The 27,499-nt window shown below is 45.7% G+C and overlaps 1 protein-coding gene across 3 annotated transcripts in view; it reads left to right on the top strand.

The window, feature by feature from the left end:
- The first annotated feature begins 1,243 nt into the window (after positions 1-1,243).
- Positions 1,244-27,499, top strand: part of LMAN2L (lectin, mannose binding 2 like) — a 29,980-nt gene continuing 3,724 nt past the window's right edge. Inside the window, exons 1-7 of one of the 3 annotated variants that reach the window (XM_062209916.1) lie at positions 1,244-1,442; positions 2,903-3,021; positions 8,421-8,538; positions 9,337-9,419; positions 25,319-25,351; positions 26,392-26,553; positions 26,639-26,753. In XM_062209916.1, the coding sequence (XP_062065900.1) occupies positions 1,256-1,442; positions 2,903-3,021; positions 8,421-8,538; positions 9,337-9,419; positions 25,319-25,351; positions 26,392-26,553; positions 26,639-26,753 (817 nt within the window). In that variant the 5' untranslated portion in view covers positions 1,244-1,255. Of the gene's footprint in view, positions 1,443-2,902; positions 3,022-8,420; positions 8,539-9,336; positions 9,420-25,318; positions 25,352-26,391; positions 26,554-26,638; positions 26,754-27,499 lie in introns of those variants that run through there. The other 2 variants (XM_062209914.1, XM_062209915.1) reach the window with 2 other exon arrangements.

Here is a 27,499-nt window from a genome sequence, read left to right as displayed (position 1 = left end):
TGAACAGATTCACTATGATTCCTAATTCTTATCACATGCAGCTGCTTTGTATTGTGTGCAGCTGCCACAGTTTTAATTTTATAAAGTTGATCCCCGTAAAGCAGGTTCATATTTGCATTTCTCATTAAATATATTTCTTTCATGGCAGCAAGAGAGTGTTAACTTTGATTAAGTCTATTGGGAAACCATAGACACAGATCTGGCAAGCACACTCTAAGAAATGTTCGCAGAGCACACTAGAACTCAGAGAGCAGCAGTACCTACCTGGTAGGAAAGGCCTTCAACAGGGAGCTGGCTGGTGCAGGGGGGTGGGAAAAGGGAAGAGAGGAAGCTAGAACATGCTTGTACTCACACAGGTGGAGGAAGGGCACCACGGGTCAGGCCATGGGTGGGTGGGGGTCAGATGGCAGAAGTCTTTGGGAGCCTAGTTGAAGGCCTGGAACCTCCTCCCTATAGGTGGTGGCAGCCACCACAGCCCTGTTAATAATAATGATGATGAAATACTGCTTCCTACTTGCCTGGCACAACTGTAAGAGGGTTAACGATATTGACTCATTTAACTCTGCCACAAACTATGGTTAGATGGTTTAGATGACTTTGGTGAACCTGTGGAAGAAGGTGATTGGTACAGACACCTGTTGTGATTTGAAAGACAAAGCAAAGGATGGGAACTTGTGAACTTTCAGTTCTGTTACATTTATGGTTTGTTTTATGGCCCAGAATATTATGGCAAATGCTTCGTTTGCAGGAGGAGACTGTCTCCCGCTGTTGTTGGGTAGTTTCTATAAATGTCATCAGGTCAGTGGGTTATTGGTATTGCTCAAGTCTTTTATAAATTTGATAATTTTACAGCTACTGTAATTATGGATTTGTCTATTTCTCTTTTTAGTTCTATATCCTCCTCAGAGCCAGGAAGGTACATCGGCAGAGAAGATGTAACGTTGGGTTGGGACCGGAAGAAACGTTTTATCTCTTTAAATTTACTCTAGAACAGAGAAACAAAATGGAAATCACTACGTATCCCAGCAGGCCCAGTGGAGCTCAGGACAAACGCAAATAAGGGAGTGTGGGCATTCGCTACGCCCCTTTCCTAGGTTGGCAAGGCAACTGATACACAAAGCAGCCAATCGGTGAGAGGCTCACCTGTCGGGGCGGGAGCTCGACGACAGCCAATGGGACGCTGGGTGGATGGTTCAGCGGACCAATGGGTTGGGCGACGGGGTGGGCTTTGGATGAAGGGACGGCGGTGGGAAAGATGGCGGCGGCTCTGGGAGCCTCCGGGTGGTGGCAGCGGTGGCGGCGTCGTTTGTCGGCTCGGGATGGGTCCAGGATGTTACTCCTTCTGCTTTTGCTGGGGTCTGGGCAGGGGCCACGACAAGTCGGGGCGGGTCAGACGTTCGAGTACTTGAAACGGGAGCATTCGCTGTCGAAGCCCTACCAGGGTGAGGCGCCCGGGGCGAAGTGGTCGTGCAGGGTGGGGAGGGCTTCGGGTCCTGAGTTCCACGGCAGAGGCGGGGAGGGCGAAGGGTTTTGTCTACCCGAGAAACCTGCCGGCGGCTGCTGGGGACTACCGGAGGGTGGGCTCCCGCCGCATTTGGGAACGCAAGGTCCATAGGGCGGGGGTCAGCCTGTCCCTCCCGCCCCCCGCCGCCCCACGAGCCGGAAGTTTCCAGTAGGTCGGGACACAGCGCTCAGATGCTGGTAGCCTTAGGCCAGGACGAGGTGGAGGTCGGAGTTACTCGGGTGTGTGTGTGTGTGTGTAGATGGTGGTCGGAGTTACTCGGGGTGTGTGTGTGTATGTAGATGGAGGTCGGAGTTACTCGGGGTGTGTGTGTGTATGTAGATGGAGGTCGGAGTTACTCGGTGTGTGTGTGTGTGTGTGGAGGTCGGAGTTACTCGGGGTGTGTGTGTGTGTGTAGATGGAGGTCGGAGTTACTCGGGGTGTGTGTGTGTAGATGGAGGTCGGAGTTACTCGGGGTGTGTATGTGTGTGTAGGTCAGAGTTGTGTGTGTGTGTGTAGATCGGAGTTACTTGGGGTGTGTGTGTGTGTGTGTGGTGGGAACTGAGATGGGGAGGGGTGCCGGAGGGCCCCTAGAATGAGCCAGCCTCGGGCCGAAGCGTGCGGGAGGAAGAACTGGGGTAGAACTTGTCCTCAGTGGTTAGATAAGATGCCGCTACCGGTTGGAACACCTGCACTTCTCTAGTCCAGGAACCCTGCGGGTGAAAGGCTGCTTAGCTGGGCTCTGTTGAGGGTTTCGGAGATCCCCTAATCATAGTTTTATCGACCGTTACCTACAGAGAGATGAATCCATGTAGATGACTTAGCCAACCCAAGTCTGTTTCCCCACTGAGGTTTAGATAGGGGGACAGCAAACAAGGATGGGTGAAGTGCATGAGTAGTGATATACACAAAAGAGTACTGATATACTACTAGTAAGGGCGATTGATTAGTCACTCAGCACACACCTGGAGTGAATTATACAGATGCACAAAGTTTAAACTCTCAGGGTGTTTATAGTATGAGGGCATGGCTGCTGCAACTTCAAGGATTAAGAAAATAGAATATGATTAAGCCCCTTAGGCCTGAGAGTCAAGTTTTTCTGGGATAACAGGAGATCCCCCCTCCCCCTTGGTAGTACATGTTTAGATTGGGAAGAATGGATGTGAGCTCTGGTTTCGGTGACAGGATTACAGAATCAGAGCGGTAGCTCCTTTGTGCTGTAAGATGTTCATCTGACAGGAAGCTTTCAAGATGGTAAGGATTTAAGCTTTGTAAGTAACAGAAGATGGGAGAGTGAGTGACATGAGAGGGGAACACAGATGAAGGTTCTCGGAGCGCTGTGGTGTCTTGCTGAACTGGCCGATGTGGAAGAGTGTGAACTGATCAACTTCCTCCCCATAGGTGTGGGCACAGGCAGCTCCTCCCTGTGGAATCTGATGGGCAATGCCATGGTGATGACCCAGTATATCCGCCTTACCCCAGATATGCAAAGTAAACAAGGCGCCTTGTGGAACCGGGTGGTAAGAATCTCTACCTCCTGTGTTGATGACCCAGAAAGTCCTAGAGTTCAGCAGTGGTGTATTGACTGACTTTTTCTGTCTGTCCCCAGCAGTCTGTTCTGGAGATACCAAGGATCTTTATTTCAGAGATTGTGATGACCTTTGTAATAAATCAGATATTTAGGGAAATGCTTGCATTCATCTTGCTGAAATGTCTTTAATTTCTGATTCACCTGCTAGTGCTGCTTCTGGAGTTTAATAACTTGGCTTTGTTAAGGAGAAAACTATTAAGTGTATCCCAGTCTCCATTTTAGTGCCTGTCCCTTGTTATTTCAGTTTGAAGAACCTATTTTCTTTCTTTCTTTCTTTTTTTGGACAGGCAGAGTGGACAGTGAGAGAGAGAAAGGTCTTCCTTTACCGTTGTTTCACCCTCTAATGGCGTACCACACTGATCCGAAGGCAGGAGCCAGGTGCTTCTGGTCTCCCATGCGGGTGCAGGGCCCAAGGACTTGGGCCATCCTCCACTGCACTCCCGGACCATAGCAGAGAGCTGGCCTGGAAGAGGGGCAACCAGGACAGAATCCGGCCCCCCAACTGGGACTAGACCCTGGTGTGCCGGCGCCGCAGGCGGAGGATTAGCCTATTGAGCCGCAGCGCGGGCCAAGAATCTATTTTCATGTTTCATTTCCATGTGAAAGTCACTCTAGGCCATTGGCCACTTTTTTTTTTTTATTTTTATTTTTTATTTTTTGACAGGCAGAGTAGACAGTGAGAGAGACAGAGAGAAAGGTCTTCCTTTTGCTGTTGGTTCACCCTCCAATGGCTGCCTCGGCCAGCGCGCTGTGGCCGGCGCACTGCGCTGATCCGAAGGCAGGAGCCAGGTGCTTCTCCTGGTCTCCCATGGGGTGCAGGGCCCAAGCACCTGGGCCGTCCTCCACTGCACTCCCTGGCCACAGCAGAGAGCTGGGCTGGAAGAGGGACAACCAGGACAGAATCCAGCACCCTGACCGGGACTAGAACCTGGTGTGCTGGCGCCGCTAGGCGGAGGATTAGCCTATTGAGCCGCGCCGCTGGCCAACTTTACTTTTCTAGCTACAAAGTCTTCCTTGAGGTGTAGCTGCATTGTGATTACCTACAAGTGTAAGCTGATGCTTTCTTTTTTATTTCCAGGGCCCTTTCTTTTCTTTTTTCTTTTCTTTTCTTTTTTTTTTTTTTTTTTTAAGATTTATTTATTTATTTGAAGGAAAGAGGCAGAGAGAAAGAGAGGGAGGGAGGGAGGGAGAAGTTTTCCATCTGCTGGTTCACTCCCTAGTTGGCCACATCAGCCAGAGCTATGCTGAACTGAAGCCAGGAGCTTCTCCCATGCAGGTGCAAGAACCCAGGGACTTGAGCCATCTTCCACTGCTTTCCCAGGCCATAGGAGAGAGCTGGATCGGAAGTGGAGCCCCTGAGGCTAGAACCAGCGCCTATATGGGATGCCGGCACTGCAGGCAGTGGCTTCACTTTTGGGGATGACCTTGCTTGGCATCCTTTGATACTTGCTCTTGGGCTTCTATAAGTGAAAACTTTTACATCATTTTTCTCATTCATTGTAGTTAAATAGGCCTCAGAAAAAACTTTCTTTTCCCTGTTCATTTTCTGTGGTAGAAAATTCTTGAGGAACAGAGGTAAGAGAAGTTTCTGCATGAGCATCTGACAAGCTGGCCTCTTAACCCAGATTGGGTGCTGAGCTCTGTTTTGGACTGAGCGGAGCTTTGCACTCTAGTGAAGACATAAAGGATAGTTGTAAAGACTTGGGTCCTAGATCCAGCTCTGTCGCAGCCCCTATGGGCTCTAGGCAGGTTATTTAACTTCTTGGTTGTTAGTTTCTCTGGCAGATGAACTTCATAATACCTGTTTTACTTGCTTTTCAGGGTGGTTGTGAAAATAAAATAATAGACATGAAAAAACTGTGGCAAGTTAAAGTGGTTACAGAAACGTGTTATTGTTATTAAGCTTGAAAGTTTCATTGATGGGCTCTTAGGGCTAACCAAATGATTATATACAAGGCTTGACACTTTGTTGCTGTCTCCTTAGCTCTCTGTCTCTATGTAAGTTTTAAGAGCCATTCTAAGATCTAGTTACTGCCTCTTTTCGTGTTTTCTGACATTGATATTCCCAGTTACCTGCCTATCAGAATGAACCAGGGAGTGTTTTTTTTTTTTTTTAAATTTGGCATCATTTTTTCAGAGATTTATTTATTTATTTGAAAGAGTTACACACACAGAGAGAAGGAAAGACAGAGAGAGAGAGGGAGAGGTCTTCCATCTGCTGGTTCACTCCCCAGATGGCCACAATGGTCAGAGCTGTGCTGATCCAAAGCCAGGAGCTTCTTCCAGGTCTCCCACATAGGTGCAGGTGCCCAAGGACTTGGGCCATATTCTATTGCTTTCCCAAGCCACATCAGAGAGCTGGATTGGAAGTGGAGCAACCAAGACTCAAACCGGCACCCATACGGGATGCTGACACTGCAGGCGGTGGCTTTACCCGCTGCACCACAATGCCAAATGATTATATACAAGGCTTGACACTTTGTTGCTGTCTCCACTGACCACAATGCCAGCCCCCTTAGCATCATTTTTGTAGGAAATAAAAATTATAGAGAAATGAAATAACACAGGAGGGAAATGTCAGATCTTGAATGTAAGTCTGGTCTCTGACAGTCATTGTCATTACAGTTACAACAAGTTAATCTCTTTTTTGACTTAAATTAGAGAACATACTATTTATATATTTCTTCAGTTATAAAGGGTGAGGAACAACACAAATATTGAAAATTCTCCTGGTCAAAATGCCATAGATCTTTGTATATTAGATAGCCATTTTTCAAGTTTATTTTTTTCCTTTACATTATTGAAAGTTCTTATCAAGGTAAATTTACTTTGTTAAAAGTATATAGCAAATAATATAAAAGTTTAGAATGAAAGAGTCATTCCTTGGACTCTTTAGTTCCTCACTCCTAAAAACAACCACTTTTAACTGTTGGCTTTTTTTTTTAATTATTTTATTTTATTTTATTTTATTTATTTATTTGAAATGCAGAAATAGAGATTTGGTTCACTCCCCAAATTGCCACAACAGCCAGATCTGGGCAGACTGAAGCCAGGAACCTGGAACACCATCTTGGTCTCCCATGTTGGTTGCAGGGCCCTGCTTGGGCCACATTCTACTACTTTCCCAGGTGCATTAGCAGGGAGCTGGATTGGAAGTAGAGCCGCCACGGAGTTGTTGTTAAGTTGTTGAATAGAGTGCATTCTTTTGGAAGTTCTCACATTTGCTGTCTGTCAAAGTTGATGCCTTGGTTCTGTCCCTTTGTGGGTTTTTGAGGAGTGAACCAGCAGATGAAAGATTTATTTTCAAAAAAAGTATTTAAATTTTTTTTTCTTATTTTATTGGAATAGGGTAAGGCTTGATCATTGGGATTTTTAAAAGCTCCCTGGGTGACTCTACAGCAAACTTTCAGAATTACTGTTCAGCGTAGCCCTGTGCAGGGCCACATCCCATTTGCGAGTGCTGGTTTGAGTCCAGGCTGAGCTGCTTCTCATCCAGCTCCCTGCTAAAGATGGCCCAAGTAGGATCCTTACTGTCCCTGTGGGAAACCCAGGTGGAGTTCTTGGTTCCTGGCTTCAGCCTGGCCCAGCCCTGATGGTTGTGGCCATTTGGAGAGTGGGCTGGGTGATAGAGGATCTCTTCCTCTCTCTGTCTCTCCCTCTGTGTCACTTTGCCTTTTGAAATAAATACATCTTTAGAAAAAGATTTAACATAAATATGAAACTCAAAAGCTGAGCCAATACTTAGTGGCAGACACTTGTTGAACTTCTCCAGCCCTGTCTTCCTCTGTGGGTCTTAATGCCTACCTATTGGGTATGGGGCAGCTTCCTGCCACTGAATTTCACTTTTGCCCTGAAATCTAAATGAAATAGCAGAGAGAGAAGCACACAACATGACAAGACAGGGACTAGGCTCATCAGAATAGGGTAAAATTTCAGGGCTCCTTGCTTAATGCAGAAGTGCCCAACTCTCTTTAATTAAAAAAAAAAAAAATTATTTGAAAGGCCAGGTGACAGAGAGGGAGGCAGAAAGGAGAGAGAGAGAGAGAGAGAGAGAGAGAGAGATTGATTGATTCTATCTGCTGGTTCACTCTCCAAGTGCTGACAACAGGCAGGTCTAGGCCAGGCTGAAGCCAGGAGCCAGTAACTCCATCTGGGTGTCCCAAGTGGGTGGCAGGAATTCCAGCACTTTAGTCATCATCTGCTGCTTTCCAGGTGCATTAACAGGGTGCTGGGTTAGAAGTGAAGGAGCAGGGACCCGAACTGACATTCCAGTACAGGACACAGGTGGCCCATGCAGCAGCTTAGCCTGCTGTGCCACAACGCCCACGCCACCAAGCCGCTTTCCTTTTGACCATGTACTCCTAATACTAACACTTTTGGAAAATGTGCCAGAAATTAAAAGTGAAAACGGAAAATGATGTAGCAATATGCTTCTGAACAGCCAAAATGATTTATTTGAAAAGCCTTTGGCTGAACCCAGTTGGTCTGTTTGTTCCTGCTTGTCTTTTTCCTTCACAGTGGAGTTTAACCAGGAGCCTCCCTGAACCAAATACTATACCCATTTTGGTTTCTTCTAGAAGCTCTTCAACTGTTTAGAGCACTTTATCTACCTGCCTCCTCCATTTTTGCATGGTTTTGATATACAGTGCAGAAGTCTGGTTAGCACCCACCTGCTGTTTTCCCTGTTGAGGCTGTCCTTGTGGAGGGATGGTGTTCTCTTCTAGTGTATTTATGTTTCTTGGCCTTGGCCGTGGCCATGAGAGTTTGGGAGACTGTAACTTGCCCTTCTTATGGGAACCCTGGCTTGCTCCTCAGTTTGGCAGAGAGCCAAGTCTAACTAATTAACATTGTTTATAACATCTGCTAATTACCTTTGCATAATGACTTAGCTTTTCTTATTCTTTTATAACGAATGAGGCTTTGACCTTTAAATCCAAGCTTTTTAGAGACTTTCTGTTGGAGGAGTGAGTTGCTCTGCAAGCTAGTATTAATTCAGCTACCTGTACTTCAAAGGCTGAGATGCCTGCCTGGCTGGATGAGGGACCCAGCAGTCTAATTGACATTACCTTGTCCTTTCCAGCTTGGGAGTGCTATCCTGCTTCTGTTGGTAGATGGTCAAGATAATCAGGATTTCACATTAAATCGCTTAAACAGTTGAATGACTCAATCCGTTAACTTTATCGCATGAACAGTTAGCGAGTCTTAGATTTCAGTTTTAACCCTTACCCTCATGTTACTGCATTTATGTTTTCCAAGTCTAAACTCTTAAGGGCTTGAGGTGTTTGCATTTCATGCTGTTCATTGATTCTCATGTCTTTTTCGCTACAGCCATGTTTCCTAAGAGACTGGGAGTTGCAGGTGCACTTCAAAATCCATGGACAAGGGAAGAAGAATCTGCATGGGGATGGCCTGGCGATCTGGTACACGAAGGATCGGATGCAGCCAGGTATTTGGGCCCCTGGGTTGCCTTGTCAGGGTGTGACAGGCCTGTGTTTTCATGTGTTCTCTCGTTGCAAAGGGTCCTCCCCAACAATGACAGCAGTTTTCCCTCTCCTTGACGTCTATGGATGAACATTAGCCTGTCTAGTTTCTAGAGTGGGGTCTGAGACCTCATAAACAGCTGAACCTGACTCATCCTGGGGTGGTTTCTTGCTTGTTAAATCCTTCTGAGTTTCCCTGTGAAATGTGGCCTGTTGGCCAAGTGAAAGCACTGGCTCTCCCGAACACTGGTGATTAGTGAGCTGATTTCTGGGTATGTACAGGGAATGATCTCAGCACTTCTGAGTCAAGAGGAGAGTTACCTATTTTTTCTTGTTGTGTGGGAGCCATTGCTTCAAGTAGATGGCAACCTCAAGCTGATTTGACCTGGTCTCTTTTGCAACAAGAAGTAGAGCTTGGGAATTCAGTTCTCTCTTGGGACTATAGTCTTCACCAAGTGTTTGTGAAGCAGAATTCTGTAGGGGCTCCTTAGCAACCAGCTTGGATCAGGGAGCTGCCATGGTGCTAAGTGAGGTTACAGTGGCCTTCTGTCTTTCCCCTGCGTTTACCAACAAGCTACAGGTATTTACTGGGTGCTTGCTACAGGCCATACACTTTGCTGGGTCCTTTTACATGTGTTTTCTCATCTTCAGTGAAGCCTGGGAGTCATTTGAATTTCACTTTTTTCCTCCATCATAGTGATATAGTATTCCTTTATCAACTCTTGGCTTTATTTCATTGTTCATCATCTGTTCTCTCTCTCTAGGGCCTGTGTTTGGAAACATGGACAAATTTGTGGGGCTGGGAGTATTTGTAGACACCTACCCCAATGAGGAGAAGCAGCAAGAGGTAATGGCAAGTGTCAGAGCCTAGGTCAGCTGCGCTGATGTCACAGTTCTTTTCCTCAGGAATGCTGTGCAGGAGGGGACAGAGGGGATAGGTAGGGGTTCTCATCTCCTGAACTTCAAAGGTTAATGTCCTCATCAGTATTTTTTTCTAGAGAGGACTATTTATGATCGCACAATCCTTTGGGAACAGCTGTCACGAACAGGGAGTTTTTCTTTAGTGCTAACTCTTGGCGCATGTTAGGTAGCCACTGACATTGAGCATGCTTGGCTGGTCGGTGCTTTGGCTGCTAGACCAGCACCAGAGAAGCTGAAGTTATGAAACTCAGCTCCCCCCGACTTTCAGTCCACCATGGCTGTGCTCTCTTCTGCAGCTTGCTCGCCCTCTCCAGCATCTTTTGCTTCTTCGTCTTCTCACAGCTGGACAGCACTGTTAGGAAAGGCTGTAAGAAAAGGAAATGGGTGAAATCTGGCATTTGCCTAGAACCTTGTATCTATTCATTGGCAGAGCATCTTGCTCTCTGTTCGCTGACCCTGAGGATTCTTTGGTTTGTCCTTCTGCTGGCAGTGGGGCTGTATGCCCTCTGTGTCTCATGGCACTGCCATCAGGTGATGAGAGGGCTGCTATGGCAAGGTGTCACTGCTTATCCTGTAGCTAAAGAGTATTTAACAAGGAAGGCAGAGTTAGGAATGGAGGCAGAGGTCACTTTGCTTTTTTCCCCAAAGGTTTGCTATGAAAAATTTTAAACTTGTGAAAAAAAGTTTGAGAAGTAGAATAATCATCACATAAGCAACACCCACATTTGACAGCTGCCTTTTCCCACAGAGGAGATGCAGAGTGAGACCAGACAGGAGAATAACCTTATGCTGTGGGTCAGGTAGAGTTGCTTCTCCATGTTCTTCTGGGTTCTTCTTCATTCCACATACAGCAAGGTGGCAGGCCCTGGGAGTTAGCAAGCCAGCGTGGTCCCTGCTCTCAGTAGTGCTGAGAATGACGGTGGGGGTTGCTGGGCACTGTAGGAGGACTCAGCAGGAGCATCTGACCTGGAGTGTCTGGGGCGGGCATCCTCCAGGAAGTGACATTTACATTAATGTCTGTAAAGTGAGGAACAATTGTTCTGTGCAGAAGGAAGAGCATGTGTTCAGTTGAGAGGTGATGAATGTGAGGAGGTAAAGCGGATTTGGAGAGAGGTGAGGCTAGAAACAAAAGCAGGGCCACCTGTCTTGCCATGCTGTGTGATTTCAGGGGCCACTGTTCATGCTGCTTGCTTGCTTGCTTGCTTGCTTTGTTAGATTTATTTATTTATTTGAAAGGTGGAGGCAGAGGCAGAGTGAGAGAAAGAGGTCTTCCCTCTGCTGGTTCACTCCTCAAATGGCCCTAACAGATGGAGCCAGGCTGATCTGAAGCCAAGAGCCTGGAGCTTCTGGGTCTCCCACATGGGTGCAGGGGCCAAAGGACTTGGGCCGTCTTCTACTATTTCTCAGGCGCATTAGCAGGGAGCTGGGTCGGAAGTGAAGCAGGCAGGCACTTGAATTGGCACCCATATGGGATGCCGGCACTGTAGGCGGCAGCTTTATCCACTACGCCTCAGCGCCGGCCCCTCATGCTGCTTTCTTAGCCCTCTTTCCTCTCAGGCACCTGAGCTAGCTACTGAGACTCAGCAGTGTCTGCTGGGGTGGTTGGTGGTTTAGCTCTTTAACATCAGAGCAGTCTCTATATGGGACTCATCCTCACCATGTGAGTAGGCCAGGCTTTGCAGGGTTGGGATCCTGTTGAGGAGCCTGGACTTTATTCTGCGGGGGTAAGTGCACCAAAATTTAATGAGATTCCTGACTACATTGACAGTCATACTAAGGAATGGTGGTAGTTAGAGATGCATTTGAATAAGAGGCATAGGCTGCATGGCTTGAGGGGAATTTTAAATCTGGCTCTGTTTGTCCCCAAAACCAATTGTTCAGCCTCTCTTATCTTCCATTTTACAATGAGATTGTAGCAATTTTGATTTGAGAGACAACATTTTGAGAGTAGGCGTAAATAAAAAAATTAATTTTAGATGATAAAAAAACCAGGACTTCTTTTCTGGCTTGCTGCACGGTTCTCACCCTGAACTGCACATTGCAGTTACATGGAGAGCTCTCAGAGATACAAATGTCTGCACCCCAGCTGCACAGGTTCTAATTCCCTTTGTCTGAAGTCCAGGCAACTTTTTTCAGAGTTCTCCACATGTTTCACATGTATAGCCAGGGTTGTGAACTGCTGGACCAGTATCAAGTCCTTGTTTCCTTATAAAATTAAAGTATTAAAGGCAGTGTTTATGATTATATAGCTACTATATGCCAGATACTTTGCAAATATTGTCTTCAGAGAATTTATCAACCCCCCTGATAGTATTATTTTTCCCTTTTTACTGCTGAGTAAACAACGACTTCAAAAAGTTAAACATCTGGCCGGCACTGTGGCTTAACAGGCTAATCCTCCACCTTGCGGCGCCGGCACACCGGGTTCTAGTCCCGGTTGGGGCGCCGGATTCTATCCCGGTTGCCCCTCTTCCAGGCCAGCTCTCTGCTATGGCCCGGGAAGGCAGTGGAGGATGGCCCAAGTGCTTGGGCCCTGCACCCGCATGGGAGACCAGGAGAAGCACCTGGCTCCTGGCTTCGGATCAGCGAGATGTGCTGGCCGCAGCAGGCCATTGGAGGGTGAACCAACGGCAAAAAGGAAGACCTTTCTCTCTGTCTCTCTCTCTCACTATCCACTCTGCCTGTCAAAAAATAAAAAAAATTTGAAAAAAAAAAAGTTAAACATCTTGTTTAAGGTAACGTCAGTGTAGGATGAAGCACAATTCCACCGAATTCAGAGACCAGCTTTTAGTTAACAATGAGACTCTACCAGTCCCCGTCTGGTTTTTTCTTCTGCTAAGTTGATTTCTTTCTTTCTTGAGAATAGACACATTTGCTATTTTTCTATGATCTCTTATGCTGTTTCCGTTTTTGTTTTTGTTTTTTTTTTTTAAGATTTTAAGAGTTAATAGAGAGAGAGAGAAAGAGAGATATCTTTCATCTGCTGGTTCACTCCCCAAATGACTGCAACAGCTGGGGCTAGGCCAAAGCCAGGAACCAGGAGCTTCATCTGGGTCTTCCATGTGGCTGCAGGGACCCAGGGACTTGGGCCCTCTTCTGCTACTTTCCCAGGTACCTTAGCAGAGAGCTGGATTGAAAGTGGAGCAGCCAGGACTTGAACTGTTAGCCATATGGGATGTCAGTGTCACAGGCCTCAGCCTAACCCACTATTTCATAATACGGGCCCTTATTTCATTTTTTTTTATTTTTTAAGAGATCTTATTTATTTGAAAGCAGAGTTAGAGAGAGAGAGGGAGATACATAGAGAAAGGAGTTTTCCATGGCTGGTTCACTCCCCAAATAGCTTCAATGACTAGGGCTGAGCCAGGCTGGAGCCAGGAGCCAGGAGCCAGGAGCTTCCTCCAGGTTTCCCACATGAGTACAGGGGCCCAAGCACTTGGGCTATCCTCTGCTGCTTTCCCAGGCCATTAGCAGGGAGCTGGATAGGAAGTGGAATGGCCAGGACTCGAGCCAGTACCCATATGTGATTCCGGCTTAACACCCTAGGCCACAACGCCAGCCCCACTCAGTGTCCTCCCTTCTACATTCCAACCATTTGGAACTAGCTTAGAAAATAAAATCAAATGTGTATTGTTAGTGGCTTAGTTTACTTCAGTGTCACGTATAAAAATACCAGGCATTATTCTAAGCACTGTTATACACATATTTTTTTTTTAAAGATTTATTTGAAAGGCAGAGAGACATCTATCCACTGGTTCACTTCCTAAATGGTCACATCAGTGAGATCTGGGCCAGGCTGAAGCTAAGAGGCAGGAACTTAGTACTGGTCTCCCATGTGGGTGAAGGAACACAAGTACTTGGGCCGTCTTCTGCCTCTTTCCCAGGTGCAGTAGCAGGAAGCTGGATCGGAAGCAGAATAGCCAGGACTGGAACTGGCGCTCTGATAAAGGATGCTGTTGTTGTAAATGACAGTTTAACCTGCTGCTCCATAGCACTGGCCTCTTTCACTTAGATTATTTGCTGATCAGAGCAACTTTTTTCAGGTAGATGTTATTTTTACTTTATGGGTAAGAAGCTGGAGTACCTGTACAAATGTTATAAGACTTGTGTCACACAGGTAGTGGATCTGATTCCAAAGACTCCACTTTCATTATTTTGGTTTGTTATCTTGAGCACATAGAAGGTGACAAATAACTACCTTTTGAAAACTTGCAAATGACTGGTTTGTGTACGAAAGATATACTAGAGGAGAAAGAAAGCACAGGTGCGGGGCTGTGTGGAACAATTAGATTCCTAAAGGTGATAGTTAATGCATTGCTCAGTTTCTTATTTTCTTGTCACCAGAGTACACATGACCCTATTGCTCAACCTAACTTTCTGCATTTGTTCATGAGGAAATACTGGGAAAATAGCAGAAACCAGTAATTCATCTGAGAAAGGGGCAAGAGAATTTAGTTTATGAAGGATCTTCAAGAAGTTAATGGAAAAATACCTTTCATGAAACAGTGCATGGACTTCAAAATTTTTGCACCAAAATACAGTTTAAATTCCATTTCCACAAACTTTTTTAAGTACTCTCATGTAAATTGAGTTTAGGCCTGGAACTCTGAAATCAGAAGAGGTTATCCATAGATACGTATCCTTAGCTTTCCTTCAGCAGTATAGTAATTGTAGTTGTGATTGATAATGTACAATCTTCAGTATTTAGACATACAAGGTGCCACCTGTGCCACAGTGCTGTTGCTTGATCATGAATTGCTATTGAAATGATAATTAAAGAAGCAATAGAAAATCTTTATAGACCTATAACAAGGGGAAGATTGAAATAGTAATGAAGAAAAGCTGAAGCCTAGATGGCCTTACTTGTGAATGTTAGCAAACATATAAACAGTGAGATTAGTACAAATTCTTCTCAAACCCTTGCCAAAATAGGAAGGAAGACTAACCAACTCATTTTGCAAGGTCAGTCATATTCTGATACCAAAACCAGACAAAAGCAATCACAAGAAAACAATAGACCAGTCTCACAAATATGGACATAAGTCTTCAATAAAATGCTAATGAACCAGATCCAACATCTGGGATATACACTATAACCAAATGATATATTCTGGGAATTTTTGATTTAACATCTGAAAATTAAAATGATGCACTATATCAGTAGACGGAAGGACAAAAACCAATTGATCGTCTGAGTAGGTAAAGAAAAAGTGATGATTCAACATCTGGGGCCGGCGCTGTGGCAGGTAAGGCCACTGCCTGCAGTGTCGGCATCCCGTATGGGCACTGGTTCAAGTCCTGGCTGCTCTACTTCCAATCCAGCTCTCTGCTATGGCCTGGGAAAGCAGTGGAAGATGGGCTAGGTCCTTGGATCCCTGCACCTGCAAGAGAGACCTGGAAGAAGCTCTTGGCTCCTGGCTTTGGATTGGCTGTGCGGCATTGTGGCCATTTGGGTAGTGAACCATTGGATGGAAGACTTCTATCTCTCTGCCTTTGCCTTTCTGTAACTCTACCTTTCAAATAAATAAATCTTTAAAAAAAATTCAGTATCTCTTTATGATAAACACTCAATAAATTAGGAATAGTAGGTAATGTCCTCAATTTGATAGAGGTCATCTATGAAAAACTGACAGCTAACATTGTATTTAATGGTAAAATGAATGCTTTGCTCCCAAGATCAGGTATATGACACAGCTATACACATTTGCCATTTCTGTTCAACATTGTGCTGGAGGTGTTAGCCAGGACATTTAGACATGAAGTGAAAGGCATCCAGATTGGAAAGGAAGAAGTGAAAGTATTTCTATCTTCAGAGGAAAGGGTGTACAAAATCTTAGGGAATCCACAGATACCAAAAAAACTTCCTAAGAACTAATGAATTCAGCAGAGTTACAGGATACAAGATCAATATGTAAAAAAAAATAGTTTCTGTATGCTTGCAGTGAACAATTCGAAAATAAAATAATCCCATTTACACTTTTAACAAGAATACAATATTAGAAATTAACAAAAGAAACTTTGACAACTACAAAACTATTGTTGAAGGAAATTAAAGAAGACCCAAGTAAATGGAAAGCTATCCCATGGAATGGATCAGAAGACTTGGAGGGGCCGGCGCTGTGGCGTAGCAGGTAAAGCTGTCGCCGGCAGTGCCAGCATCTCATATGGGCGCTGGTTGAGTCCTGGCTGCTCCACTTCTGATCCAGCTCTCTGCTGCGGCCTGGGAAAGCAGTAGAAGATGGCCCAAGTCCTTGGGCCCCTGCACCCACGTGGGAGACCCAAAGGAAGCTCCTGGCTCCTGGCTTCGAGATTGACACAGCTCTAGCTGTTGCTGCCAGCTGGGGAGTGAACCAGCGGATGGAAGACCTCTCTCTGCCTCTCCTCTCTCTGTGTAACTTTGACCTTCAAGTAAATAAATCTTTTAAAAAAAAAAAAGATTTGGAATTAAGGTGGAAGTATTGCCTACATTGATCTATAGGTTTGATGCAGTTCTGTGCAGAAATTGCCATGTTGATCCTAAAATCTATATGGAAATTCAGGAGATCCAGGATAATCAAAATAATTTTGAAGAGCGAAGAATGAAGTTGGAGGACTCAAACTTTCTGGTTTCAAAACTTAAAGCTACAGTAATTAAAAAAAAAAAAAAAAAGTGCTACTGGCGTAAGAACAGACATACAAATAACTGAAATAGAATTGAGAGTCAATTTTTTAAAAATTTGAGAAACCGTTCTCTTTCACTGGTTCACTCCTGAAATACTCGAAATGGCTGGGACAGGGTAGGAGCCAAAGCCTGGACCCAGGAACACCACTCAAGTCTCCGATGTGGACAGCAGGAACCCAGTAACTTGAGCCATCAGTATTGCCTGCAAGGCTGTGTGGATAGGAAGCTGGAGTCAGGGGTTGGAGCCAGAGGGTGAAGCAAGGCACTCCAGTGTGAGATGCAAGTGGCTTAACCAGCATCTCAGCTGTTTGACTAAAGGGCTGCCCCTAGTCAACAGATTTTTTTAATAGGGGCGCCAAGGCATTTCAGTGGAGAAAATAATCATCTTTTCCATACAGGGCTAGAACACCTAATTATACACATGCAAAATTATAAAGTTACTCCTACCTTACCCTATAAGCAGAATTTTAACTGAAATGGATCAAATACTTAAAATGGAACCTTAAAACTCTTAGAAGGAAAACATAGGCTTAATTCTTCATGAGCTTGAAGTTGACTGTTTTCTTAGGATCCCAAAAGCAAAAACAGCAAAGGATAACATCATCGGGCGTCATAAAACAATTTTACAAGCTTCAAAGAATGCTGTTAAAATGAAAAGACCGTGTATAGAGTGGGGAATTTGTTTCTAAAATGCTTTTTTTTTTTAACGTTTATTTTATTTGAAAGAGTTACAGAGAGGCAGAGAGAGAAGTCTTTCATCTGCTGGTTCATTCCCCAAATGGCCACAATAGCAGAGCTGGGCCAGGAGCTTCATCCAGGTCTTCCTCGGGGGTGCAGGAGTCCAAGGACTTGGGCCATGTTCCACTGCTTTCCTACAGGGCCATGTTCCACTGCTTTCCCACATTAACAGGGAGCTAGATCGGAAGTAGAGCAGCCAGGACTCTAAACAGCGCTTGTATGGGATGCTGGTGTTGCAGGCAGCAACTTTACCCGCTATGCCACAGCACCAGCCTCTCTTCCTAAAATATTTGAAGAACTCTTACAACTCAATAGTAAAAAGATATCCCAATTAAAAGTGAACAAAGATCTGAATAGAGGTTTCTCCAGGAAGATAAAACAAATGACCAGCAAACAAATGAAAAAAAAAAAAAAATGTTCAACATCGTTAGTCATCAGAGAAAAGTAAATTAAAACTTCAATAAGACACCACTTTATACCTACTAAGATGGCTAAGATAAACACAGAGTAAGTGTTAGCAAGGTTTTGGAATGATTGGAACCCTCATACGCTGCTGTTGGGGCTGTAAAATTGTACATTTGCTTTAGAAAAATAGTTTGGCATTTCTTCAAATGTTTAGACATTTAATATGATCCAGCAATTCCAATTGTAGGTATAAAGCCAAGAGAAACAAGTCTGCACAAAAACTTATATAAATGGTTATAGCAGCATTCATTGGAGCCAATAAAATGAACATAAATCAATATCCTTCAACTGTCTAGTGGATAAATAAAATGTGATATATTTATACAATGGACTGTCAATTCAGTAATAAAAAGAAATAAAATAGGTATTCCATTATGGATGACCCTTGAAGACATTTTACCAAAATAAAGATTCAGCCACAAAAAGACCTACAAATTGTATGATCCCATGCATGTGAAATGTCCAGAATAGGCAAGTCCATAGAGACATTAGGTTAGTGGTTGCCTGGGCTGGGCAGTGTCGACTGGACATGGGGAGAGTGACTAACGAGCACGGGGTTTCTCGCCTGTGGTAATCATAATCTTAACTCTGAATATATGAAAAGCCACTGAAAGTGAATTACATGGTATGCGTGTTATTTCTCAGCATTGTTATCTTGAAACGTTGGTTAAAGCATGACCTGGTCTGGGTCCTGGTAAGTCATCAGCTGCTGATGACCAGTTTCTTCCATGAGTGCAGATGGTGGGAAGTTGCAGGGAGCTCAGCAGCAGTCTTGGAGCATGAATGTCCTCTGTCAGTTGCAGTCAGTACAATGTCAAGAATCCTTCCCGGAACCAGAGCACAGAAGCGCAGCCCTCAGCAGGCTTGGCTGTCATCCTGAGAATTCTTTGGGCCTCACCCTGTGGAGGCAGATAACAGTGGGTTGGAGAATAGATCTCTGATCTAGATCCAGCCAACCTGGAAGTCTTGTTTGAGATACCCCCCATTGCCTTTTTTATTTTTGGAATGGTTTTTCCTCCTTTGAACTGGAAGAAAGTTAACAATACTGTGTTATCCACTTTAAAAACACATTACCTCAAGTTACTATCTTGATGAAGATAATGGTTACTGTTAACAGAGAGCCTTTCCTAGGCTTCTTAACTTATCTTGTTACCATCCTACTTGGATGTTGCTTGGGTTTTTTCCTCAGTCCTATGTTGGATAGTGTTTTCCAGGGGAGGCTCTTGGCCAGGCCTAGGGAGTACATGTTTGCAACCTCTCCAGATGTGTCTAGGCATTGAAGCTGAGTCTCATTGGGAGAACTTTTTTTTTTTTTTTTTTAATTTGGAAAGCCAGAACAACAGAGAGAGAGCACTTGTGCATGAGCTGGTTGACTCCCCAAATGTCTGCAACAGCCAGGGCTGGACCAGGCCAAAGCCAGGATCCAGGAACCCAACTGGGTCTCCCATGTGGGTGGCAGAAACCCAAGCACTTGAGCTGTTACCTGATGCCTCCCAAGGCCAACAGTAGGAAGCTGAATTGGAAGTGAAGGTTAATCCTAGGCACTCTTGATACAGGGTCCAGTAACAAGCTGCAGCTTAACCCGCACCACAGTGCTTTCCCCAAGGAGAGAGACTGAGAGAAAGGTCTTCCTTTGCCGTTGGTTCACCCTCCAATGGCCGCCGTGGCCGACGCTCTGCTGCTGGTGCGCTGCAGCAGGCGCACCGCACTGATCTGAAGGCAGGAGCCAGGTGCTTATCCTGGTCTCCCATGGGGTGCAGGGCCCAAGCACTTGGGCCATCCTCCACTGCACTCCCGGGCCATAGCAGAGAGCTGGCCTGGAAGAGGGGCAATCAGGACAGAATCCGGCACCTCGACCGGGACTGGAACCCGGTGTGCCGGCGCCGCAAGGTGGAGGATTAGCCTGTTGGGCCACGGCGCCGGCCGAGAACTGGTTTTTGAGGAAAGTGTGGAAATGTATGGCTTTCTACCTTTTGTTTTTACTGTTTATTTTATCTTTTGATCTGCTAATATTGAATGAAGTCAACAACAGGACAGACTTTCCTGAGCCAGTAGAAGGAGAGAAGGAGAAAGTAAGAGTCTGTGCTTTAGAGGATGCCTATCTCTGGGCTGATTCTTTGCTTTGAGTTTTGACCCTTTTGAGGATCTGATAAAGGATTGGATCCATAGAAAGATGCCAATATATGTAGACATGGGTTTGCACATAATTTAGCAGGTTCATGGAGTCACCACAGTAGAATTGCCAACAAGATCCATTATTTTGGGGCCATCGCTGTGGTGTAGTGGGTAAAGCCGCCGCCTGCAGTGCTGCTATCCCATATGGGACCTGGCTGCTCCACTTCTGATCCAGCTCTCTGCTGTGGCCCAGGAAAGCAGTGGAAGATGGCCCAGTCCTTGGGGCCCTGCATCCACATGGGAGACCCAGAAGAAGCTCCTGGCTTTGAATATGCTCAGCTCTGGCCATTGTGGTCATTTGGGGAGTGAACTAGCAGATGGAAGACTTTCTCTCTTCCTCTAACTCTGCCTTTCAAATAAATAAATAAATATTTTAAAAAATCTGTTATTTCAAAGATCATAGAGTTGCTAGCTCTTATTAACCAAAAGTGTTCACATACTGTTAAAATGATGGGCAGCAGTGACATTAAGGTGTACATACTAGGCTGTATTCTGAAACGTGGCACTTGAAATCTGGAAAGGCAAGTTATCAATCTTAGCGTTTGTGTTTGGGGGACACTTCAAATGTAAAGTTCTCTGAATTTGGAATATTCTAATGATGCCCTCAACTTGCATGATTTGAGTTTGTTCTTAGTAGCATTACAGTTGAGATTAAAATCATCCCATGTATTTTTTTGTTTGTTTAAGATTTATTTTTTTGAAAGAGTTAGAGAGAGAGAGGGATAGACAAAGATCTTCCATCCACTTGTTCACTCCCCAAATGACTACAATGGCCAGGGTTGAGCCAGACTGAAGCCAAGAGCCAGAAGCTTCATCTGGGTCTCCCATGTGGGTGGCAGGGCCCAAGCACTTGGGCCATCTTCTGCTGCTTTTCCCAGGCCGTTAACAGGGAGCTGGATTGGAAGTGGAGCAGCTGGGACTTGAACCCACTCCCATATAGGATGTTGGCATTGTAGGTAGCAGCTTTACCCTCTGTGCCACAATGGTGGCTCCATCCCATATGGACGCTGGGTTCGTGTCCCAGCTGCTCCACTTCCACTTCAGCTGTCTTCTATGGCCTGGGAGAGCAGTGAAGATGGCCCAAGTCCTTGGGCCCCTGCACCCACATGGGAGATCCGGAGGAAGCTCCTGGCTCCTGGCTCTTGGCTCCTGACTTCAGATCGGCACAGCTCCAACTGTTGCGGCCAACTGGGGAGTGAACCAGCAGATGGAAGACCTCTCTCCATCTCTATCTCTACCTCCTTCTCTCTGTGTAATTCTTTCAAGTAAATAAATCTTTAAAAAAAAAAAAAAAAAAGAACATAATGATGTTCAAGTATGCAAAAGTATTCCAGGCGGTTAATCGGTCTGTAAGTGGCACTTCTTGCCCTCCAGTTGTGGAGTTAGGAGATCTGGGGACTAGTATAGGTTAAAGGTATTTGGGGAGCTCCTGGATGGAGCAGGGGCTTTCTGTTGTCCAATAATGTGAGAATCTCACTGATTTTGCTGCTACTCTAAATAGGATGGGTATCGCTCAGGTAACCAGTCTGTTATCCAGATTCCTGCATAAAGGACTAGATGAAGATTACTGTAGGTATGGTTCTGAAAGTCTGAAAAAAGAACAAGGTCTGTCTGTGGAAGTGGCAGTGAGCGTGTCCCACTAGTGACTGAAGGGAGGATGGACATAGGTGTGGAAGGAGATGGCTTCACATCTGGTAGCATCTAGATTTATTTATTTGAAAGGTAGAGTGACAAAGAGGGATTGATCTTCCATCCCCTGGTTTACACCTTAAATGCCTACAAAGGCCAGGCTGAAGTCGGGAGCCAGGAATTTCATCTGGGTCACTTATATGACAATAATGCCTGTGCTGTCTTAGTTGAAGTCTCTTCCTAAGTGAAATAGGTATGCTAATACTGCCTCACAGGGTTGTAAAAATTAAATGAACACATAGGTGTTCAGTCCTGAGCACCGGGCCTGGCACAGAGTAAGTGCTTAGTAGCTACTGGCTGTTATTAGTGCCAGTAAATGGATTCCCAAGGCACATTTTTTACAGCCATCTTGTCAGTAGCTACTGTGGCTCTGTTCTCTCTTCCTCTCTTCTCCTGCCCTTCTTTTCTTCATGTCTAGGCTCTAGAGAGCAACTGGGTGGCTTACCAGACTAGTATGATTTGGGTTAAAAAAACATAGCTCTGAAAGAGTGGTTCCCACATGCTGGTTCATGAACACATATTGTAACAGAGCTTTTGCTGGTCTGAGAATCAGAACAGTCAAGTGGTTTTTAATAAGTGCTAAATGTGTTCATTTGTTTTATTTTGGAATTACATAGTTCTCATTCTTTTACAATGCTGTTTATTGATTATTTTGTCATTGCATTTCATATATTTAGTAGGCAATAAAAAAGAAAAGCTAAATTGGTAATCTAATTCTTTTTGGAAATTTGACTGGTCTTTGACGTCAGTGGTCTGTAAATTACTGCTAATGCATACATGTTTGGCTTTGTGTTTATGTATGAGTACCAGTGACCAGTATTTGTATCTGAAAACTCATTAGTTTAGTCATTCATTGATTGAACATCTATTGACTCCTTCCTGAGTGCCAGACACTGTACTAAATGCTTTACATATCTCATTTCATCTTCATAATTAACCTTGTGCACTGTGTGTTCTCCCTGTGTACCGTGGAATCTCAAAGAGGTGATATCATCTTCACCCAAGGTTACACAGCTATGAATGGTAACTGCAGTTGGATCCCAGGCTCCCTGAGTAGAGTGGATGGGTGCTCTTTTTTCTGTCTAGTTGTTCATAACCTGTCGGCTTTGGACCTGTGGAATTTTAGCTTAGAAACCATACATATATGAGCTCATGGATATTTTTTTGTTGTTTTTTTAAAGATTTATTTATTACTTATTTGAAAAGCAGAGCGACAGGGGAAGGCATAGAAACACAGGGAGAGAAAGCTTCTATCCACTGGTTCACTCCTAAAAGGGCTGCAACTGTCAGCGCTGAGCCAGGCTGAAGCCAGGAGCCTGAAACTCCATCCTGGTCTCTTACATGGGTGGCAGGGGCCCAAGCACTTGGACTGCCTTATGCTGACCTCCCAGGAAGCTGGATTGGAAGTGGAGCAGCTGGGATTTGAACGTGCACTCCAATATTGGTTGCCAGTTTCATAAGCAGTGGTCTAAGTTGCTGTACCACAATGTCAGCTCCTCAAGGGAATTTTTTCAATCAGGATACACTAAAGGTATATGTATTGGCTAGAGAGTTTATAAACTTTTTTTTAAAAGATTTATTTATTTGTATTTGAAAGTCTGAATTACACAGAGAGAAGGAGAGGCAGAGAGAGGTCCTCCATTTGCTGGTTCACTCCCCAATTGGCCGCAACAGCCGGCGCTGTGCTGATCCGAAGCTAGGAGCCAGGAGCTTCTTCTGGGTCTCCCATGTGGGTGCAGGGCCCAAGCACTTGGGCCATCCTCCACTGCCCTCCCAGGCCACAGCAGAGAGCTGGATTGGAAGTGGAGCAGTTGGGACTCAAACTGGTGTCCATATGGGATTCTGGCACTGCAGGTGTGGCTTCACCTGCTATGCCACACGCCAGCCCCTAAAAACTTTTAAAATATGATTTTGTAATACAAAAAGCTAAAAGCATTTCTTCACCCAATAATAATAATCATATGGACAGTAAATTGGAGGTTCATTTCTGGTGACTCTTAAATTAGGAATAAAGTGTCCACCTAGCATGAATCATTGTGATTCTTCAACTTTGGTTCCAGCAGTAGGCTGCTTTCCAAGAGTAAAATACTTTTGCTGCAGTGTGATATTAGTGGCTACCCAAGAAACACTTCAAAAACTCCTCACTAAGAATGGAAAATAAGGTGGTATTTAAAGACTTACTGCTAATGTGAGGTTAAAAGTTGAAGGCCAAGTCACAAGTTGCTGAGGTAGACATATCACAGCCACAAAGCCATGGGGCTCTGTGTCTGGTGTAGTGTTGCTTACCGTTGGCCACACATAATCTTTGCCCCACGCTAGACCTGCTGAGTGAGGCTCTTGACCGAGGGACCCACACACATGTACACCTGGGACACTTCACCGGGAGGTCCTGTTTCATCCCAGCTTACCCTGGCTGATAATGGACAATTGGATGCCATACCAGCTTTGGGTAGGGTAAGGCACCCTTAGGCTAAGACTCGCTGTACTAAGCACTCTATAAAGTTGCAGCATCAATGTCTGATCGCAAGTCTAGAGGTGATAAATGAAGTACTCTTGGGATCATCAGAGCTCCCAGGACGTTTTGTTTGTGACTTAATTGATATGTGACACACCTTAGGATGTGTTTAGTCTCTTTTCCTGAATTGTTCATTGGAATTGGGCGTTTTCTCTCGGAAGACTGTTGCTGTAAATCGCTTGATAACCTGCCCAGAATCCCCTAGTTGTAAATGACGGTTGCAGAAGAGTAATTTCACAGTGATTTGATCTTCCGCCGGTCGTTCCACGCTTGCGGCTGTCCTGGATACGTGCTGCCTGTGACACAGGTGACGCACAGCTAGGGCACTGCTCAAGGGCACCGACTCCTCCCTGGGCTCCCTGAGGCCACTGTGCTGTGGCTCCTGCCTCACCTCACTCCAGTCTTGTCCTCACTAGCTGGTCTCAGACACAGCTCTTGCCTTCTGGTTCCTTGACTGTGCCAGCCTCACCCTTCTTGTGCCCCAGACATTTTAGTGGGCTTCTCGAATTCCTTGGGTCTCAGCTCAGATGCTGCCTCAGACAGAGGTTCCCTCGTCCTTCTCTGCTGTATCCTGTGGTTGTTTTCATCATAGTATTTGCCACTCTCTGCAGTAATTCTGTGTGCCTTTTTGTTGTTTCTCTCTTCCAATCTACTGCCCACTCTGTGGGTGCAGACACCTACCTGTCCGTATTGTTTACCACCGGATCCCCAGCTTCTGGAACAGTGTCTGGCTGTTATCAGGTGCTGAGTATCAGAGGAGTGAATGCCTTGGGGTCACACTCTCGCCCACCCCTCCTATTGGACAGGCCTGAGTTGTGCTTCTGTAGTAGCTCCTATGGATAGTAACTAAGAACTGTGGCAGTTTTCTGGAACAAAGTCAAATCCATGTGAATTTGATGATTTTTGTAAATCTGTGTGCTGCTAGGCTCCCACAGAGCTGCTTCCTTGCCCACGTGTTGTAGGTTAGAATGACAACAGTTGTTTGGAAATTTATATCCATAAGACTCAATTAGAGGGTAAATGATCCCTTTGGATTAGTTAATTTCATGGTCTCGTGAGTGGTAGGATTTTTGTCTTTGGGTGAGAGCTAAATCCTGAGATCCTGGGCAGTAAAAGACATCTTTAATTTGGAAGAATTTGGCCCTGTTTGTCTCTCTGTTTGCTATGGAAATACAGGAATCTAAGTGTAGACATGTAGCTTGAGCCTTGACTCCCAGAGACCTAAGTGGGGCCTGCCTGGCCAGTGTCATTCTGTGGGTTTTATGAAGCTCCTTCTTTAAGCTTCGGAGACCCTCCATGGATTGGAGAGGTCTTCCCGTTGGACTCCTTTGAGAATCCGAAGAGCCTGTTCTTAGAAAAAATGGACAAGCACTTGTGTATTCAGTTTTGCATGAGTTTGCGGGGTGAACGGAATTGCTGAATGCTCTCCATGGGCTGTTTGGGGATTTAGGTTGGGTTGTTAGATTGATTTGCTCATCCATCACAGCCTGGGTCACAGCTCTTCTGTTGCTGTTTCTTTCTGACTTGCTCTCCTGTCTTCTGTGCCCTCTCTTGTTTATAATAACCTGCTGGACCCTCTCAGGCCCAGAAGAGGCGATATTCTCCAGGAGTCCAGGTACTCAATTCTTGACCCACCGTGGCCCTCCCTTACTGCCCTGTGTCCACCCAACATTTGTTGCTGCTTAGAATCCACGTGGCTGTTGTCTCTGGAGTCCCCGGTCTCTGGTCTCAACTGCATCTCCACCTTGCATGTTGACCATCTGGGATAATGGGGAATTCATCAGAAGAGTGGCATGCCTCATGTACCCTCTCCTGTCTGCACTCTGCCTGTCTGCTCCGCCTTGGCACTGGGCTTGTCTGCAACTGTTAGTTCCTCAGGAAGAATGTGCTCCTACAACTCTGCTGGAGACAGAGGGCCTCTGAAGTCAGAGGGAAAATGAGTGGCTATGAGGCAATGTTCAGTTCTCTTCCTGTGGAGGGAGAACCTTGTCCTCTTAGTGTTATTACTGGGAGAAGTTCTGTGTGCATGAGCCTTAGGTGGGCTGGGAAGTCTGGATGAGGAACCGTCAGTGAGGCTGGATGAGCCCTTGCAGCAGTCCGGTTGTGGCAGTATTCCTTAGGGGTCCTCGTCCATCTGGAATGGCGTATACTTACAGGGTTTTAGAATTTGACAAGTGCTATCCTGAATGAAACGGTATCCCTGCTGGTCACACAGGTATTTTCAAAGTACCTACTGTGTGCAAAACACCTTAGCAGGGAAGGGATGGGGTTGAAGTGGAGATATTTCTAAGAAACGTGATAAATGATGTTTTTCTCCAAGAACTTCCATAGCCATTGGGAAGCTGGTATAGGTGCATAAAAGGGAACCTCCAAATATTGAGCAGTATGCAGGCACCGAGTGGTGATCCCTGAGAGGAGGCGAGTCAGACCCCAGAGTCTTACAGGGGCCATCTCGGGCCCATCCTGGACTGGGAGCAAAGACAACTACTGAGGACAAGTATGTCCCTTCCTGGGCCCGTGTCCCTTGAGTGACCATCTGAATGTGAGTGCTCAGGGTCTGCTAATGGTGAGGCAGAGTGGCGGTCTGTGTGCACGTGTGCATGTGTTCCCAAACGCCCTTCTCACTGTCTCTGCCTTTCCTTCCCTGCTTCCCAGCGGGTGTTCCCCTACATCTCAGCCATGGTGAACAACGGCTCCCTCAGCTACGACCATGAGCGAGACGGGCGGCCTACAGAGCTGGGGGGCTGCACAGCCATCGTCCGCAACCTGCATTATGACACCTTCCTTGTGATTCGCTATGTCAAGAGGCATCTGACGGTGAGTGCTTGGCCTGGACCACCTGGCAGTGTGGCTGCTTGGCTCTTGCGGGATGGCCCTGACTTATCTTTTCTTTTAATTCTAGATAATGATGGATATCGACGGCAAGCATGAGTGGAGGGACTGCATTGAGGTGCCTGGGGTCCGGCTGCCCCGGGGCTACTACTTCGGCACCTCCTCCATCACTGGGGATCTCTCGGGTACAGCAATGGGCACTCATCATTTGCGCTGAGGCCTCCTGTCCATGCCTACTCCCTAGTCAGGCCTGTCACAGGAGAGAGCCAGATGAGCAGAGCTCACCAGAGAGTCCTCCTGTACTCTCACCCATATTGACCCAGCCCAGGCTTTCCTAGTTCACTTGTCTCAGGGGGAAGGTTGGTGCTACCAGAAAGCAGAAGTGGGCTCTCTGGAAGCCAGCTCTGCCAGTCTGTGTCTTGTTTACTTGCACATTTGTGGCTCCCTTTCTTCTGGCAAGGCCCCTCCTCACCTCCTGGTGTGCCCAGTTTCCCTCCTCTTAACAAAACTTTTCCCTGCTCTGCCATCCCTCTCCTAACTGACCCCTGGACTCTCCTGTTTGGCAAGACGTTGGATGTGCAGGGTGGCCAGGTGTTTTCATTCTCTGTCCATCCACCTCCTGCCCTGCCACACTTGCACCCAAGTGCTCTGCCTTGTTAGCATTGTTCTCCTGGGAGCACTGCTATTCCTTTGCCATATTCAGTGCTCTGTCCTTGTCCCTTCTTCAACTCATTTAACTATGAAATTCCTGTCTTCCTTACTTAGGTGGCATTGACAGTGCCTGGTTCTTCTTATTCATAAGTCTCCTCTGATTTCTTTTCCAATTCATGCCTGATTTGGAGTTTCTCTTTAAATGCTTATTCTCCTCCTTGCTTTGCTCTCAATTGTAACGTCTTTTGGAAACAGGGAATTGAACGTTATTTATTATGGA

The sequence above is a fragment of the Lepus europaeus genome, chromosome 13 (assembly GCF_033115175.1).
Source record: "Lepus europaeus isolate LE1 chromosome 13, mLepTim1.pri, whole genome shotgun sequence".
NCBI lineage: Eukaryota > Metazoa > Chordata > Mammalia > Lagomorpha > Leporidae > Lepus > Lepus europaeus.
Note: the sequence above shows the minus strand (reverse complement) of the source record. Positions and strands in the feature narration are given on the sequence as shown.